Raw genomic sequence first — 17,276 nt, 5'->3', positions numbered from 1 at the left:
CTTAATAGTTAATAATGGTAATTGAAGTATAGCTGGGTGACGGAAGGAAACAGTTTGATTATACAGCCAAGTCTTCCGCCAAAATCATAACTGCGTTATAAAATTTAAATTTTAAGCATTGTATCTAATGGAACAGCGACGACCATGTATAGAGCAATATTTGACGGCCCAGTTAGCATTTCATTGCTGGTTCGTAGCCGTTTTCTGCATCTACTGCATCTCTGAACATAGTGTGTCCTACTGGATCTTAGAGATGAGTGTGCCTGATTATAAGGTTTTGGATCAACGTTGGTGCAGTTTTCGTTCGTGGCCTCTAAAGGGGCCCAGCATTATTTTAGATTTGAAAATTTTTTCCTCATCTGGTCTGATTCCATTAGTGTCCTACTAGCACTGGAGAAAATGTATCCAGCAGAGAAAATTATTTTAAATGTATTGCACACCCTTCTTATTATTCAGAAGGAAGGGTAACGTGTTTCATTCTGTAGCGTACCAAGGAATGTCGGAAATTGGAGAAACGAGCAAGCGAACAAAGTACCCATGGGTACATGCAGGAAATACAATTTGACACAGCGGGCCATTCCCCTACAGCATTTGGATCAGAGACGTGCGACTGTAAGAGAAGCATTGGTCGTGACACGTGACCAAGCTATTGGTCTGACTGCAGATAGAGTGCAGCCTTTATTCGCCACGGTGGTGGCCACATCTCCTCAGCCGCCTTTTTATCGTGGGAAAGGTGCCCGGTATTCATTTGAAAGTAGGCTGTGTTGACCTGCGGCCGTCATGGAGGGCCTGAAACGAGAAAAAATCGCACCCCTAATCCAAGATTGAACCAGGACCTTCCAGGACCGTAGCCTGGTGTTCTACTAGCTGGACCACCACGGCCACTAATGTCTAGCTGTGGGGAACAATAAACAGGGGTCGGTGGAGCAACTGACCATGGTGTACCTCATACCAGTTACCCAGTCACTCCGACTGGATGAAATAACCCTGGCACGTCTCCGAATAGGGTATAGTCGGCTTGAAACTCTCCCGAGAGCATCGCTCGGCCTGTGATGGCTGTGGCGTACAAATCACTGTACGTCACGTTTCAACTGAACACCACTAAGCTTTTTGTTTGGAAATTTCAGTGTGGTTTAGAATAGCTGCTTTATTTGTTTTATCCCAGCGATCAGCCTTCCACAGCAATCTCCCATACAATTTTAATCCTTTTATCTGAGTAGTTGCGTGATTTTCGTATTTGGCTCTGTGTGTGTGTGTGTGTGTGTGTGTGTGTGTGCGTGCGTGCGAACTAGAGCATTAGCACATCTTTACGGCATGTTTACATTTTAATTACAGTTTTTTTTCTTACTCCGCCGCTGTAGTCTCATAAAATTTTGGTACGAGCACTATAGGCTTTGCTGTCGTGCATGCATGCAACCACATCATATGAAGTTACCTCGACTGACTACTAAACATTCGCCTCTTTCTTCCTGCTCGTAATTTACTCAGCTGACAAATGTGGTACAAGCGAATGTATATACAAGTACGGCGCCACAGACTGATGATTTACACAAACTTGAAGAGTATGTGCGAAGTTCTGCATGAAGGAATATGTCACCATTGCTTATGCTTGTAGAACGAGTTTCGGTTCGGCTTTATAAACCTTAAAAACAACGTTGAGATAACATTTCGTATTTATTCAAAACATTCGTGGAAGAAGAGGCAAACATAATACAATACAATTTCAGAACAGTCGAAGAAACAGTTTTTCGTTTGGATTCAAACAAACGAAGTTTTTACGCGGAGACTAATGCAGCAAACATTGATATAAACTCAGTTTTAATACAAAGCTTTCGGAAACAGTAAAGTTAGACATTTTAAATATAATGACCCTTCGACATGACTAGAATCATGGACACACATTCATATTACAAGGCAGAACCTGTCTACAGTTGCTTCATATCACTTAAGGTAAATGCGGGGATGATTCCTTTATAAAGGACACTGCACATTATCTACTTCGTCTTTCTCCATCGAGAGTTAGAGCTCCTTCTCTAATCACATAGTCGTTCAAAAATGGTTCAAATGGCTCTGAGCACTATGGGACTCAACTGCTGAGGTCATTAGTCCCCTAGAACTTAGAACTAGTTAAACCTAACTAACCTAAGGACATCACAAACATCCATGCCCGAGGCAGTATTCGAACCTGCGACCGTAGCGGTCTTGCGGTTCCAGACTCCAGTGCCTTTAACCGCACGGCCACCACATAGTCGTCACAGAGCGTTAAACCCCAATGACTCATGCCCTACAGAGGTGCACCTTCAAAACTGAGAATTACTTTCTAAAGTGTATTTATAAAGAAAGGCGTATAAGAGTGTAACATTTCGTCCACATAATTAGAGATGCGGCACCACATTAGTTCTACTGCAAAGAGAAATCGGTCGTGGCTTTAGTGAAGGAAAAATTTCGGAATGCGCCTAAAAAGGTTTAGATTAATCAGTTAAACCCAAATCGTAATGACGTAATATGAATTTGAGTTCACTGTCTGTGAATAAGAGATAAGTGTCGTAAGAAGTGCACCACACCGATCGCTCTGCCAAGACAGGTGTGGTAGGAAAGATATTGGTAAAAGAGAATGAGTGATAAAGGGATATCGTTCGAAGAGCGACAGGTGATAATTTTACTAGTGTGGAAAGGAGTACTGAATCCTCGCTGGGTACAGCCCAGCTATTATATCCAAAAATCTGTATGCATTTACAGATTTCGCATTACCTTTCAGTCGACGCCAGCTCACTTGCTGAGTATGACATACACAGAACTGCATTCATAATGATTTATTCACGAGGCTCATACAAACAATATAGAATTTCGGGGATTTTGATAGACTGGCATATGAGGTTCTATCTTTGTGTACGCATAGTAATTGTAATCCCCACTATTTTTGTACCGTATCTTTGCTTAAAGCAGCATAGATTAGATTAAAACAAAGCCTGTATTACTGGGTAATCTCCCCAGAAATATTTATATGAAATGACTGCATACGTCTGATTTAGATTTCATATAATGTAATAACAATAAACACGAAGTAGTGTACCCATCCATCCAATGATTTCCTTTAACAGGAATATGATAGCAGCACTGGAGAAGGAAAAACAGGAGTTGCTTCAGAATCTACGACTTTCGAAATCAACGCTGAATGAAATGAGGGACAACAAACTAAAAGCTAATATAGCACAGCTGATTGCAGAGGGCGACAGATACGAAGCAGAAATGAAAACAGAAAAGGAACAGGTAGGACATTTTCATTTTTGGAGGATCTGTCTAACTGTTATCTTTATCTTTTAATTATGTTTATCTCAAATGTAAGTGTTTTTAGCATGTTATGTTGCATCAGGTAGATATTTTCATTATGAGTCCTGATACGAATATCACTGAGGGTGACAATTACTTCTGATTAAAATCCATTGAGCTGCAGGATAGAATATGATGAACTCATATCGTTCCACCAATGTTTGCACTGGTGCCAAAGAAACAGGACAAAGCAGCGATAGGTTGCTTACAGACCTACACTAATGTGCACAACGAAGGTATTCCATTTGAAGTAGTGTACCTGTCATGAATTCCAAAAAATTTGATTACCTTATTACCCATTAATTTTAGTACCTGTGGATCTTTTATGAGGTTTTACAGATTATTAAATTTATTATGGACTCTTGAGAAGTATTCATTTATTTATTACTATTATAAAGTTAACGACTTTGTATCCGCGGTTAAAAGACTTTTTTAAAAACAATATTAAGTCTCGCGTTTTCTCCTTGTGTATATTTGGTGTAGGTCTGGTTTTTAGTGGGCTCAGGACACACTAGTGGATTGCCCATTTCGTGTATAGCACAGTTTAGTATGAATGTCCAAGCTTTAGATTATCGGTAAATGTAATATGTAATAAGAGATTATTATAACAAGAAATGAAAAATTTGTTGCAATAAATATTAAAAATAAATTCAAAAAGAGACAAGTTCTAAAACAAATAAAAGTAACTTTAAAATTCTGTTTTTGGATCAATACGTCTACTTCTTCAAACGGGGTTAGAATGAGAGATTATGATGAAGATTATGATGATAGGGCTTGGTGTACATTAGTCACTGAATACGGAATTAGACCACAGCATGGGGCCACTGTACCTCTAGGTTAATTGTCACAAACTTTAGGGTCTTAGTAAATGTATCAATTACCCAACATAACTCTGTTTCTGAAACAATAAAGTTTATTTTTATCTGATAAAAAAATAGTTCAAACAAATGTTAAGTGCTCCAGAAAGCCCTCTCTACTTGCTCTATATAAAATATATTCTAAATGAAATGGTCATCACCAGTTTTTAAAATGTGACTTTTCAATCCTCTGCAAATACTCCTAAACACTGTACATAGCAAATTACGCATGAGAGCAAAGCAGAGGTGTAGCCAAGTCCAGATTTCGAACGTTAGAAATAATGAGAGACTGGCAAGGCTGGTGCAAAACGGTTCAGTAATATTTCATATGAAATCTAAACATACAAACAGGGCTGTAACTGGATTTATAACGATCTAATTCGGCGATCGTGTTGCCCTGGCATTTAACTAGATAAGCTCCATCTATTTCACACACTTGTTTTTCGGTTGAAGTGGGCGGAATTGGTTCGACCTGAACGAGTCACTATGTGTACAGCATCTTTGCTGGTCGTAAAATCCATATCAGTAGCACTGTCAAGTGGGAATATAAGACTCGTCACCCACTTAACAGGCACTTTGCGCCGGTTATGTCTGTGACACGGCCTACACCAACAGTGTATAGGATAGAGAAGTCCAGTTATTACAGTAAAGGCATCAGGAGATCACGACAGGCCTAAGGGTGTCGGGCCTGGGGCTCTGTACGTCCGCCCTTATCGGCTTCATATCAGGGGTTGCCTTAGTGAGGATGCGCCCATGTCTGTTTGTGGCCAGCTGACATGAGAACTAATTCCATAGGGTCCAATACCCGATCATAAGAACCTTAATTTAGCACTATGCTCAGGAACCATGGCGAGGGTGGAGTTCGTGTCACGTGAAGTGGGAGGCTGGGACGAAGGAGCTAGCCTATGTCAACTGGTATACTGAGGAATAGGCAGAGGTGGTCGTGTCTCGTAGTAGAATGAGGACAGTGTTGGAGTTGCTAGTGCGATATATTCCATGCGACCATCATTCCGAATATTTGACGAACTGTTTCTGACATCTCCTTGGGTCCATGCTGCACAGCGTAATGCAGTAGCAAACAGGATAACTTAGGATGGCGTACAGGCTCTGGACTGCTATGCTATATGCAGGAATATGCAGTATATGTGACTATGCCGCAGTTACATCGGGTTGCAGCTGTTGACTAGTTAGAATAGTAGGTAGCAATGAAATTTATCTGGGCTTCTTCCTTCATAGTTTCCCACATCTCTGTAATCAACTGCACTTTGTCCGTTCCACCTCAAAAGTGGACAGCAGTTGGAATGGTGCAGTGCTCAGGTGCTTAATACCATCATGCGATCAGAATTGTTTAAAAACAGATGGAATGAATCATAGACCATTACGTGATAATATGGTGTGAGGACCTTCCTGAAAAACATAAATAACTGAGAGGGCCGAGATCGAAGCCTTTGTTGTGGTTCTAGCCTGTGGGTCACACATGAGAAGTTGGAGAGAGTATATAGCACAAACAGAACATTGCTCTTTAACTTGTAGAGTATTTTCAGTGCGCATATACTCTCAGGAATGATGAGTAGATATTACCTGATTCCGTGTGCTAGGAACACAGGTACAGAAGGGATTTTCAGTGTCAGCCTTTACAACTAACCTATAAACATGAAGCTGAACCATCGCCTTAATGCAGAACAACACCTAGAGCGTTTGGTGGGGCAACTGGAGCATACATGGCCAATACATGACTGAAATAACTACCGTTCATTCTACTTCTTCCATTGTCTGGAATAGTACGCTTCTCCTTGCACTCATGTGATAGAGCAAGGAAAAATACTCATAGAAGCCAGAGTCCAATGTCTACTGTTTTAGACAGACGCTGCAGCTACACGATGAAGATATGGGTTTTGTTGTGTGATTTGGGGTATTTCATGGAATGTGATGGGCAATTCGTCCCACACTAGGCACCTAAAGAAGTCCACTTGAAAACATACAGCTGTCTGCTGATCGAAGACAGCTTCTATACTCATACAGAGGACAATGTCGTGCGCATGTTGAGCAGTGGAATGATAGTGGATATCAGGTGGTAACTACTGAGTTACAGGGCCTACTGCCGGAGAACGTAACACTGTCTCTTCGGGGATGGGGGTTCGACTAGGATCCAAACAATGAAACCAGGGGCTTATTGTCGATCATTAAAAGAAACTGCATACTTTAGAGGTACATAAGAAATTTCATAAACAATGGCCAAAGCGTCCTCATCAATTTGAATATGGATGGCACCGCCGATAGTACTTTGGAGGCATGCACAGGTCGTTGGTTTATGGTATTAAGATTTTTGAGGGACGCAACCACGTATTATATACGTAAAATAACCTTGAAATAATGGAGATTTTTTAATTTTTTATCAGATTAGCAGTTTCATCGAGATGTCTGCTGTCAGTGTAAGACTCAATGTATTTAATGTATGCTTCATATACTAAATTCTATATAAAGGAAACTGCAGTCATTGACTCGGCAGAGGAGATCTTTCGACCGAAGCTCTGGCTGTAGGTTTTCACATTCTTGCTCCAACGTAGCCCCAGAAGCTGTAATAGCATTGGAGTGATTTTCACACTTTGATATCCCTTGAATGAGTTGTTCTAAGTATTTCTGAAAAAATTGTGAGTGTACTTGCGATTCCCAATTGTTACGTCTTTGTTATACAACTGAGAAATTAAAAAATGGCTGTGGCTGAAATTTGAATTACTCGTCATCTTATGAAGGAGCTAATGACATTATGGGGCGTATAAATCTGCTCTTAAAAGTAAACAGTACTTCTAATTGTGAGTTTAGTGGTGGAATTAACAACTTTTTAACACTTAACACTAGGCACTTTCTAAAAACACGCAAGAAAACTGTTCTGCGTCATTCTAAGGATCTCATTTCGTCATGTGGAGACAAGAACGACAAGAAGTTAAATATCGGTAGATGTAGCATAATGTATTCGCAGCTCAGAGGCGTAGTAGGCGATCTGGTAAATAGCTGCCTGGCTTCAAGGTTTGGTTCGTATCTGACTTCGTGCAATAATATTTGTGTTAATTGGTTAATTTGTTTGATCTGAAGAAATCGCGAAATTAATAGGAAGAAAAGTGACGGATTTTACTAAGATATTTTCGGCTCTCAGAGGGACACAGCATGTGTTTTTTTTTTACCATTTAATACCCCGTCCAAAAGCCTGTGTGAGGAAGTGAGTCTCTGAGACGGGTAATAAATATCGTATTTTCTGCCTTATCCTCCCATCCAGCTATGGCGACGTCCCAAAGGTAATCACGGGGTCTCGGTTCAGGATTAGCGCAGTTTTCTCGCATGGTCTGTTTCATCTTCGCCTATACGTTTTCAATAGGGTTTAGGTATGATGCAAGATGAGGCCAGTCGAGAAGAGAAATCTCATTCTGTTCTGCAAACCACTCCTACATCATCGCTGACATGGATGTAGGAGATTTGTTCTACCGGAAACAGATCTGTCCCTCATGCCATAGACAGGTGGCCACTGCGATATGGTACACGGGTGTAACTGGAGTCGAAACGGGCACCTTGCTGTCTGTGAACTAGTACCGGACCATCACTCGCTGAAGACATCAGTTCGTCGGAAGATATCACTTTCCGTGAGTACCGACTGACACAGTCCTCGGCAGACGCTAATCGGTAGAGCCGATGATCATCACGGAGCCTCTCACTGATGGCCTCGTATTTTCTAAGTAGCCCGGTCTTCCGAAACCGGCATCGAACCGTATCCACCGATAAGGGAAACACAGTAGTATGTTCCAACTGCACCGCGATTAAAAAAAGAATTTAACCGTGACGTGTTGACAAAGTCATTATCCTGGACAGGTGTTGTAAGATGCCAAAGTTCAGTTCCCACACGCCTAATGGATTTTCCAGTATCTCGATAACGTCTTATCCATCATCGCGCAGGGCGCTCAGGAACGCCTCACCGTGCCCCGGCCGCAGACGCCGTCAAATTTTCTCCTCCACAAGAGCAATGACGCGGTCACGATTTAGACGATGAGGCACGGCACATGAATAATGTGACTCGACTGAAAGAAGTGATGTGGTGCAGGTATTTGACCTTGCTCGTGTACTGCCATAGGCTTTTATAGAATGAACTGTGCAAAAATAGCTCGCAGCGACAGGCTGTCAGTTGTTACCTTGTAATATCAATGAAACAGAGTGAATAGTACCGGCGTAATATGTCAGACAGAAGTAGTAAATTTAAGTTACTAAGTCCATGGAGATCTTTCTCCACCAGAAGTAACCATTACTGATTTATAGCCAAAATTTCATCTCGTCTTCTGTGGGAAATGAGTTGCGTGTCATCTAAATGTGTTTCATACAATACGACTTCACTGCAGGGCTTCATAGACAACACATTTTTGAACCAGAAGAATGTGTCTCTCGTGGCGGAAGAACAGAGATTTACACGGATTCGAGCATGAGACACTTTACATCCAAATCCTGTATGTCGTTTATTCTGCTACGGTGACAATATACTAATTTAAATCTATTCATTATATTACATTTTCAGAATAGATTATGTGCCTTTTTGGAACAGATATGGAATACTGCCAGGATCAGTTTCCTGTAATTTTTGAGGTAATATTTTCTCGTCTGAATGTTTCCATGGTAAACAGAAAAAGATGGGATGTTGCACTTCGTTCACGTCAATGCTGTACCGAACTTTAACTCTGGGTGCGATCTTCGCAGACCAACTTTTCTGGCCGCGCTGGGTACCCATGCGGTCTATGGCGCCTTGTCACGGTCCGGGCGACTGCTCCCGTAGGAGGTTCGAGTCCTCCCTCGGGCATGGGTGTGTGTGTTGTCCTTAGTGTAAGTTAGTTTAAGTTAGATTAGGTAGTGTGTAGGCTTAGAGACCGATGACCTTAGCAGTTGGGTCTCATAAGCCCTTGAGGCGTAGCGCCATATACCGATCCTGCCATGGAGGCGGTTAAGTGGGAGATGTGTCTCAGAGCTGGATAGTGACGTAGTTTATGTATCAGCCGATAGAGGACAGTATTGGATGGGGTACTGTGACTTAGTTTCGATTGTGCCCACTAGAGTGCACTAAAGTAAGAGAAGGTTTTTCATAAACTGTTGTAGTATTTTCATAAAGTGTTATGATGTCTTTTTGTGTACGTAAAATGTTATAAATGTGTTTTAGCAGTATGAATGATGCGTGAGTGTCGTTTAAGGTTAATATGAAGATAATTGTTTAACGAGTTATATAGTGGGATTTAGTGTGGGAACATTTCGAAGAAGTATGTATGTCGACAAAGGGGATTTTTGTAGAATAGATATGTAAAGTAAGTTTATGGTAAAGGGAAAGTTAATTCAGGTATAAATAACAATAGTAAATAACTTTAAGCATAAGCAAAACTTCAGCATATTAGATAATTACGTCGGTAAAGGGTGCAGTCGTTAGGGTTACTATTTTGTGATTGGTTATTGATGAAAAGCGCGGACTGACGCGGGAGAACGTTGTTTTGCTATTGGCTGTTGAGTAAACTGACCAAAGGTAAAGCAATATTCTTCGCGCGCCTTTCTCTGCTGGTAGAGGAGGCTTACGAGTGTTCTAGAGAGGAGTCGGAGCCTAGCCATGAAACAGTTCGGACGTGTGTATTAGTAGTTCCGATGGAAATGATAAGTTGCCGGATCTAGCAGTGCTTCATACATCAGAAGTGTTGTAAAGTGACGGCATAATTATTACGACGGGTGTGTAGAAATTTCGGAATTCTTAAGTGAATTTTGTGACGAGAAAAGACATTCTGCGTGGCGTATTGAGCAGGCCGGTGGCTAAAAACTGTGACTGCATTAGGTACCGACAGACTTAATATTTGCCGAACATTCTCAGTCAAAAACAATCCGTATTTTTGTAGCTATTACCTTTTCGGGAAATGCAACACCATAAACTTGCTAACGTGAGTGAAAGGGATTATGAGTGACTGTGTTGGGACTAGCACGGGCTTGGTAGTGATCCTTGTTCACCTAAGTTTCAGAATATATTAATTAAGGACAAAATTTCCAACCTTTCATTTCATGTGAAAACTTTCTCCCGAAACGTAGATTAGTGACTCTAATTGCAGCGTGGTTCACGTCGAAGTACAGTAGGTTTCGCTCGGCTTCCCTACTGATGATCTGCTGAGACAATGTTCACAGGTAGGTGCAGGTTCGTCGTAAAGGGGCGGAAGGAACCGCGCCGCCGCAACCTTCCCACAAATTTCCAGTTTTCCAACTTTTCTGCTGGTAAGTGTACTTGCACATCTCAGTCGACACACGTTTAATACGAGTTTATCTTGCGTGCTATTTCCACAGACAGTTCTTAATATGGAACTGCTACGTCCGTGTTGGAGAAGTAGTAACAGTAAATCCCGGGTAATTTTGACTGAAAATCTTCTGGACACGGAGTAGGACATAGATGTGTATTAGTGCATTAAATGTTCCTTTGATGTGGGCGCAAAGTTGCGCCATCTTAAGTGGGAGCCATTCGAGCACCCGCTCTACAGTCCTGATATGTCCCCATGCTATTATCACTCCTTCAGTCCCTTAAAAGTGGCCTTGCAAGGTCGACGATTCCTGTGGGACGAGGAAGTGCGGCACCGAGTTAAGGACTTATTCGGTCAGCAGGACACGATGTTTTACCAAACGGGTATCTTCTATCTGGTGCGTAGGTGGGATGATTGTGTCAATGCTCACTGAGATTTTTCCTTATTGGCATACCGATTTTGGACTGTACGGCCTTCGAACGGAAACTTTTTGCTCGCCCATTATACTTGCACAGAATTTCACGCCCGCGCACGGGAACGCAGTTTCGAATGATTCGTAGGCTTCCCGTACCGGAAGGGTAACCTCGCTGATCGCGAAGGATCTGCTCCAGAGGGCCTGCGGCTTCCCAACGCTACAGCACTGGAGCTGATGCCCGACTGCTCGATTTCACGAGCTTCAAACTATACAACAAAATTATTTAACATGAGGTCTCTCAGCCAATTTAAATGTGGTGCAGTATGTAGGTGTTGTCACTGAGCCTTCCTGCTTCCACTTACAGTGCGTTTATATGGTGTTGCTCCCTGCAAGGACTTCTAGAAGTTTCTTTGTAACGGGTGTTGGAAAACAGAGGCCGTCATGGGAAAAACACTCAATCTTGAGTAGGCCTTATACACACAGGCCACTAACCATTTATGAGGATTAGGGAAACTCTGCGTCGAACAAAATCCTCTTCTCCAAATACCAGAAAATGGTCATTTAGTGTACAGAATTGAGACAGGACAAGCACACAGATGCGGTAAGAAAATGATACGCTACCAGTAATTTTTAGTTCTCTAAGTCGTAATCGAAAACATGGTGCACCGGTGACACTACTTTAAACGATTTTCCTTTGAGGCAACACCGTGGGTCTGAACTTCATGGTGGGGGGCAAGACGAATCCCAACGTCTATGATAAACAACTCCACTTATGACACATTACACTAGTTACAAAGGCCAGTATACTTTATAGATGAGACCCTGGAAGTAACAAGCCGTGATAACTACGACTGATGGACAGTTTTAGCACACTGGCAAAATATAAATCGATCTGCACAACATGAATTACCTAACCATAATGTTCACCATTAATATCGTTGCATATGACATAATTAAATCCACGCAGAAATGCCGCCAAATGTGCTGACCCCGTTATGGAAGCCTACGGGATGAAGCGTGTTCATTTGTGAACCCAGAGCTCTCTGAGCCGGGTGTGGTTAGCAGCCATGGCAGTCAGTGGCCGCGGATCGGAGTGAACTGATATGTGGCGAGGGAACCTCTCAATTTCACTCGACGAAAGATCAGTACCCAAAGACTGGAAAGTTGCACAGGTCACACCAATATTCAAGAAAGGTAGTATGATTAATCCAGTAAATTACAGGCCCATATCGTTAACGTCGATATGCAGCAGGATTTTAGAACATATATTGTGTTCGAACATTGTGAATTATCTCGAAGAAAACGGTCTATTGACACACAGTAAACATGGGTTTAGAAAACATCGTTCCTGTGAAACACAACTAGCTCTTAATTCACATGAAGTGTTGAGTGCTATTGACAAGGGATTTCAGATCGATTCCGTATTTCTGGATTTCCGGAAGGCTTTTGATACTGTACCACACAAGCGGCTCGTAGTGAAATTGCGTGCTTATGGAATATCATCTCAGTTATATGACTGGATTTGTGACTTCCTGTGAGAGAGGTCACAGTTCGTAGTAATTGACGAAAGTCATCGAGTAAAACAGAAATGATTTCTGGCGTTCCCCAAGGTAGTGTTATAGACCCTTTACTTTTCCTTATCTATATAAACGATTTGGGAGACAATCTGAGTAGCCGTCTTCGGTTGTTTGCAGATGACGCTGTCGTTTATCGACTAATAAAGTCATCAGAAGATCAAAATAAATTGTAAAACAATTTTGCAAAAATATCTGAATGGTGCGAAAAGTGGCAGTTGAAACTGAATAACGAAAAGTGTGAGGTCATCCATGTGAGTGCTAAAAGGAACTCGTTGAACTTCGGTTACACGACAAATCATTCTAATCTAAAGGCCGTAAATTCAACTAAATACCTAGGAATTACAATTACGAACAACTTGAATTAGAAGGAACACACAGAAAATGTTGTGGGGGAAGGCTAACCAAATACTGCGTTTTATTAGCAGGACACTTAGAAAATGTAACAGACCTACTAAGGAGACTGCCCACACTACACTTGTCCGTCCTCTTTTAGAATACTGCTGCGCGGTGTGGGATCCTTACCAGATAGGACTGACTGAGTACATCGAAAAAGTTGAAAGAAAGGCAGCACGTTTTGTATTATCGCGGAATATGGGGGATAGTGTCACAGAAATGATACAGGATTTGGGCTGGAAATCGTTAAAAGAAAGGCGTTTTTCGTTGCGACGGAATCTTCTCACGAAATGCCAATCACCAAATCTCCCCTCCGAATGAGAAAATATTTTGTTGACACCGACCTACATAGGGAGGAACGATCACCATGATAAAATAAGGGAAATCAGAGCTTGTACGGAAATATATAGGTGTTCATTCTTTCCGCGCGGTGGATTGAATAATAGATTGGAATAATAGAGAATTGTGAAGGTGGTTCGATGAACCCTTTGCAAAGCACTTAAATGTGATTTGGAGAGTATCCATGTAGATGTAGATGTAGATGTAGATGTAGAAAGCATCTTACGCCTACGTCACTTGAATCGTTTTCGTCAGCTGCATCTTGAACGTCTTGACTAACTGCTCCACCTCAAACTTTATGTCGGGTGGAATGGTGTGATCTTCAATGCTGAATACCAATAGGCTGCCAAAATAGATCTAATACTTTATTATTATAGTCGACCATTTTCCGCTGCCGGGCTTAGAACAAAGGCGAGTCCTGACGCCAGAATATATCCACGTTGATAAATGACATTGCTGCGTTCGTGTTAGGCATTCCATTGCGGGGAGTGGTACGTGCTAAGCTTGCAGTGGTTCTCTGGACGCGGTTTACGTGACGTTACTGTTGTGAATGAAATAGTACAAGGCTGCAGGCAGTGTCACCGAAGGGGTGCCCGTTGGTTTCCGACGACAGCGAACGACGGCAGCGAGGTCATCGATCCCACCGGATTAGGGAACGATGGGGAAGGAAATCGGCAGTGCCCTTTTAAAGGAACCATCCAGGAATTTACCTGAAGTGATTTAGGGAAATCACGGAAAACCTAAATCAGAATGGCTGAACGCGAGTTTGAACCGACGTCTTCCCGAATGCAAGTCTAGTGTGCTAACCAGTCCACCGCCTCGTCCGGTGTTGCTTAGTTTGTTGATTCCGGGGAGGAAACCAAACAGCGAGGTCATCGGTCCCATCGGATTAGGGAAGGATGTCGGCTGTGCCCTTTCAAAGAAACTATCCCGGCATTTGCCTGAAGCGATGTGGGTAAATCACGGAAAACCTAAATCAGGGTGGCTGGACACGGGTTTGAACCGTCAGCCAGGTGTTTCTTTGTGTCTGATGGTGAGAATGAGAGGATGCCGCACTGCTATAAACTAGACTGAATTATAAGGTTTGCTACTTCTGTGTTATCATAGAACGCCTGTTGCGTGAACGATGCTATTTCAAACGGTTTCACGATGTGGGCAACGTTGTGGAGCGTTATGTCTGAAAGGCGAGAATTTTGGACCGAATGCCAAGGTCGGGAGACGAACCTTGTGGTAAGTGATTCCGGGTAAGACATCTTATACTCATTCCACAGAGCTACTGTAAGTTGGCAGTCCATGATACAAATGCTTGAACAAGTGTTTTAACAGAGTGGTTGAAATGTCGTCGAGCTTCCATAGTGGTGGGTCAACAAATCACAAGTATCACTGAACGCATTTCTGCTAGAATCGGAGACTAGCTGTAGTTCCTTGATCACTTTGTATAACTGACGACATTCTGACAGTAAAATACCATTCTTGGAAACAGGAATAACAACCCCTCAACCTCAAAATAAAGAAAGGACCGGATTAATATAGAGTGGAAATCAACAGGAGGCTATGTGCACAAAAAAACTGACTCCGAGTTATGTTTTGCTTTGACAAAAATATTTTAATGAGAAAACCTCAACAATATTTTTTATTGATTGTCTACGGTAAGACTCACACAACTATTGCAAATCTACGTTTTCATCCTTTCATCAATAAAAATAAATATTTTATTCTGAAAAACACAGAACATGCTAAATGCCATGCAGGTATCAGCAAAAACGAGGTACGTCCCAGTGAGAGCCTATGATTAACTTATTTTTAATCCTTCTTTTAAATTTATAGAGCACAAAACAATTCTAATTGATAAACTATTCGAAAAATGTTCTACTAGCTATTTTTAAATACTACAGCAACTATTGTGGACCCTTTTTCTTTTCGACCGATAAGTTGTTTTTTCATTGTTGTAACGGTAAAACGAACTTCTTTATTATGTCAGTAGTAATCCCTTTGTTGAAAATCTTGTAAATTCTTCAGTCTTCGAGTTCGTTAAACATTGATCTCCTCTTGACGACACCAGGTGCAATTACTTTTCGGTCGAATTCAACTAAATTAGGTAATTTTTATTTTCGATGAGTTAATAGTGTATCGGATGCTTTTTGTAAATAAAAAAGTCATGCAGTCGGAGCATAGTAACCAAAAATGGAGTGTTAGGTGTCGCATTCTCCTTATATTCTATAAGGTCCTTAGGTATTCGACGCACTGACACTATTCCAGCACAATGGACATGAATGGACACAGGTGATCAGACAGAATGCTTACGTATGTATCACCAGTCAGAGTTGTATCTAGAATTATCAGTGGTCTCATATCACTCCAACTGCACACGCCCCGCACCATTACAGAGCCTCCACCAGTTTGAACAGTCCCCTACTGACATGCAGGGTCCATGGTTTCCTGAGGTTGTTTCCATACCCGTAGGCGTTCATCCGCTAGATGCAATTTGAAACGAGACTCGTTTGACCAGGCAACATCTTTCCAGTCGTCAGCAGTCCAATAACGGGCCCAGGCAAGGCGTAAAGCTTTGCGTCGTGCAGTCATCAATGGTACACGAGTGGGACTTCGGCTCAGAAAGCCCATATCGATAATGTTTCGTTGAATGGTTCGCACGCTCACACTTGTTGATTGAAATCTGCAGCAACTTGCGGAAGGTTGGCACTTCTGCCACGCTGAACGATTATCTTCAGTCCCCGTCGGTCCCGCTCTTGAAGGATCTTTTTCCGGCCGCAGCGATATTGGAGACTTGATGTTTTACCGGATTCGTGATATTCACGATACACTCGTGAAATGGTCGTACGGGAAAATACCCACTTCATCGCTACCTCGGAGATGCTGTGTCCCATCGCTCGTGCGCCGAATGTAACACCACGTTCAGACTCACTTAAATCTTGATAACCTGCCATTTTGGTAGCAGTAACCGATCTAACATCTGCGGCAGACACTTGTTGAATTATATAGGTGTTGCCGACCGCAGCGCCGTATTCTACCTGTTTTCATATCTCTGAATTTGAATACGCATGCCTGTGCCAGTTTCTTTAGCGCTTCAGTATATATGCACTACTGGAAATGATTGTAGCGCTTCGCCCGGTTTTCAGGTTGTTGGATTTTCCCTGTCGGGGGACTGGGTGTTTGTGTTACCCTCCTCGTTCCATCATCATTCATGAAAGTGACTGGATTGAGAATATGTAAGGGCGCTGATTACTGCACAGCTGAGCGCCCCACAAACCTAACATCATCATCATCAACAGCTTGTTGGCAAAGGCACTTAGCTTGGTTTATCGGGTATAACCCAAAGAAAACTTTTTTTCGCTTAGTCCGTTTTTGATTTCCACTTTATGTGTATCTCAAGCTTCTTTAGACTTACTGAAGGTATCGAATGAGATAAGTGGAAGAATCACTTGTCGCAATAACCCTGTTGCTGTTTCTGCTGTTCCGTTTGTTGCAATAATAGCTGTTCAAGCTACTGCTGCTGCTCTTTTTGCAGTTTTAATTGCTGCTGCTACAAATTGAAAAATCGTTTGCCCATATTACACACAGATCACAGGCCTCGTCGCCCACTTTCGTAGACTCGGTTCAAAAAACTCAGTGTGCAGAGCACGGATACCCGAGAGCGTGGCAGAAATGCAACCCATTTCAAATCACGAACTTTCAAATGAAGTATCAGAATTCCATGGCTGTTGTGAGCCAGAGCAAACAGTGCAATTTAATGTGAAATCCAAATACACCAGCAGGATCGTTATCAGCAGACAGTTACGGCGCGAACCATTAAGTTTCATAAGGAGATGCAATTTGATCTGGCCAGCGAGGTGTCCATTTCACGCCTCTGTTCTCATATCGACGGTCGAATAGGATAGTACCTGGCCGGCGCGATGCGCCTACAGTGTCTGCCGGCTGTGGAGTACATATCAGTATTGCCGTGCGGCGGAATACAAGAGGGGATATAGGGCTTTAGCGCCATAATAGCACATTTGTTTGAGACGAATTCACTGGTATAACGCATTTGTAGGGCTGACAAGAATTTGTGCAGTAAAAG

The 17,276-nt window shown here is 42.2% G+C and overlaps 1 protein-coding gene across 1 annotated transcript in view; it reads left to right on the top strand.

The window, feature by feature from the left end:
• Nucleotides 1-17,276, top strand: part of LOC126470803 (coiled-coil domain-containing protein 63) — a 301,892-nt gene that overhangs the window by 9,427 nt on the left and 275,189 nt on the right. The window contains exon 2 of the mRNA XM_050098816.1: nucleotides 3,102-3,270. Coding sequence (XP_049954773.1) covers nucleotides 3,102-3,270 — 169 coding nt within the window. The remainder of the gene's footprint in view (nucleotides 1-3,101; nucleotides 3,271-17,276) is intronic.

This window comes from Schistocerca serialis, chromosome 3, assembly GCF_023864345.2.
Source record: "Schistocerca serialis cubense isolate TAMUIC-IGC-003099 chromosome 3, iqSchSeri2.2, whole genome shotgun sequence".
NCBI classification, from domain to species: Eukaryota; Metazoa; Arthropoda; class Insecta; order Orthoptera; family Acrididae; genus Schistocerca; species Schistocerca serialis.
The sequence above is the reverse complement of the archived record's forward strand: the minus strand, read 5'-3'. Positions and strand labels throughout refer to the sequence as shown.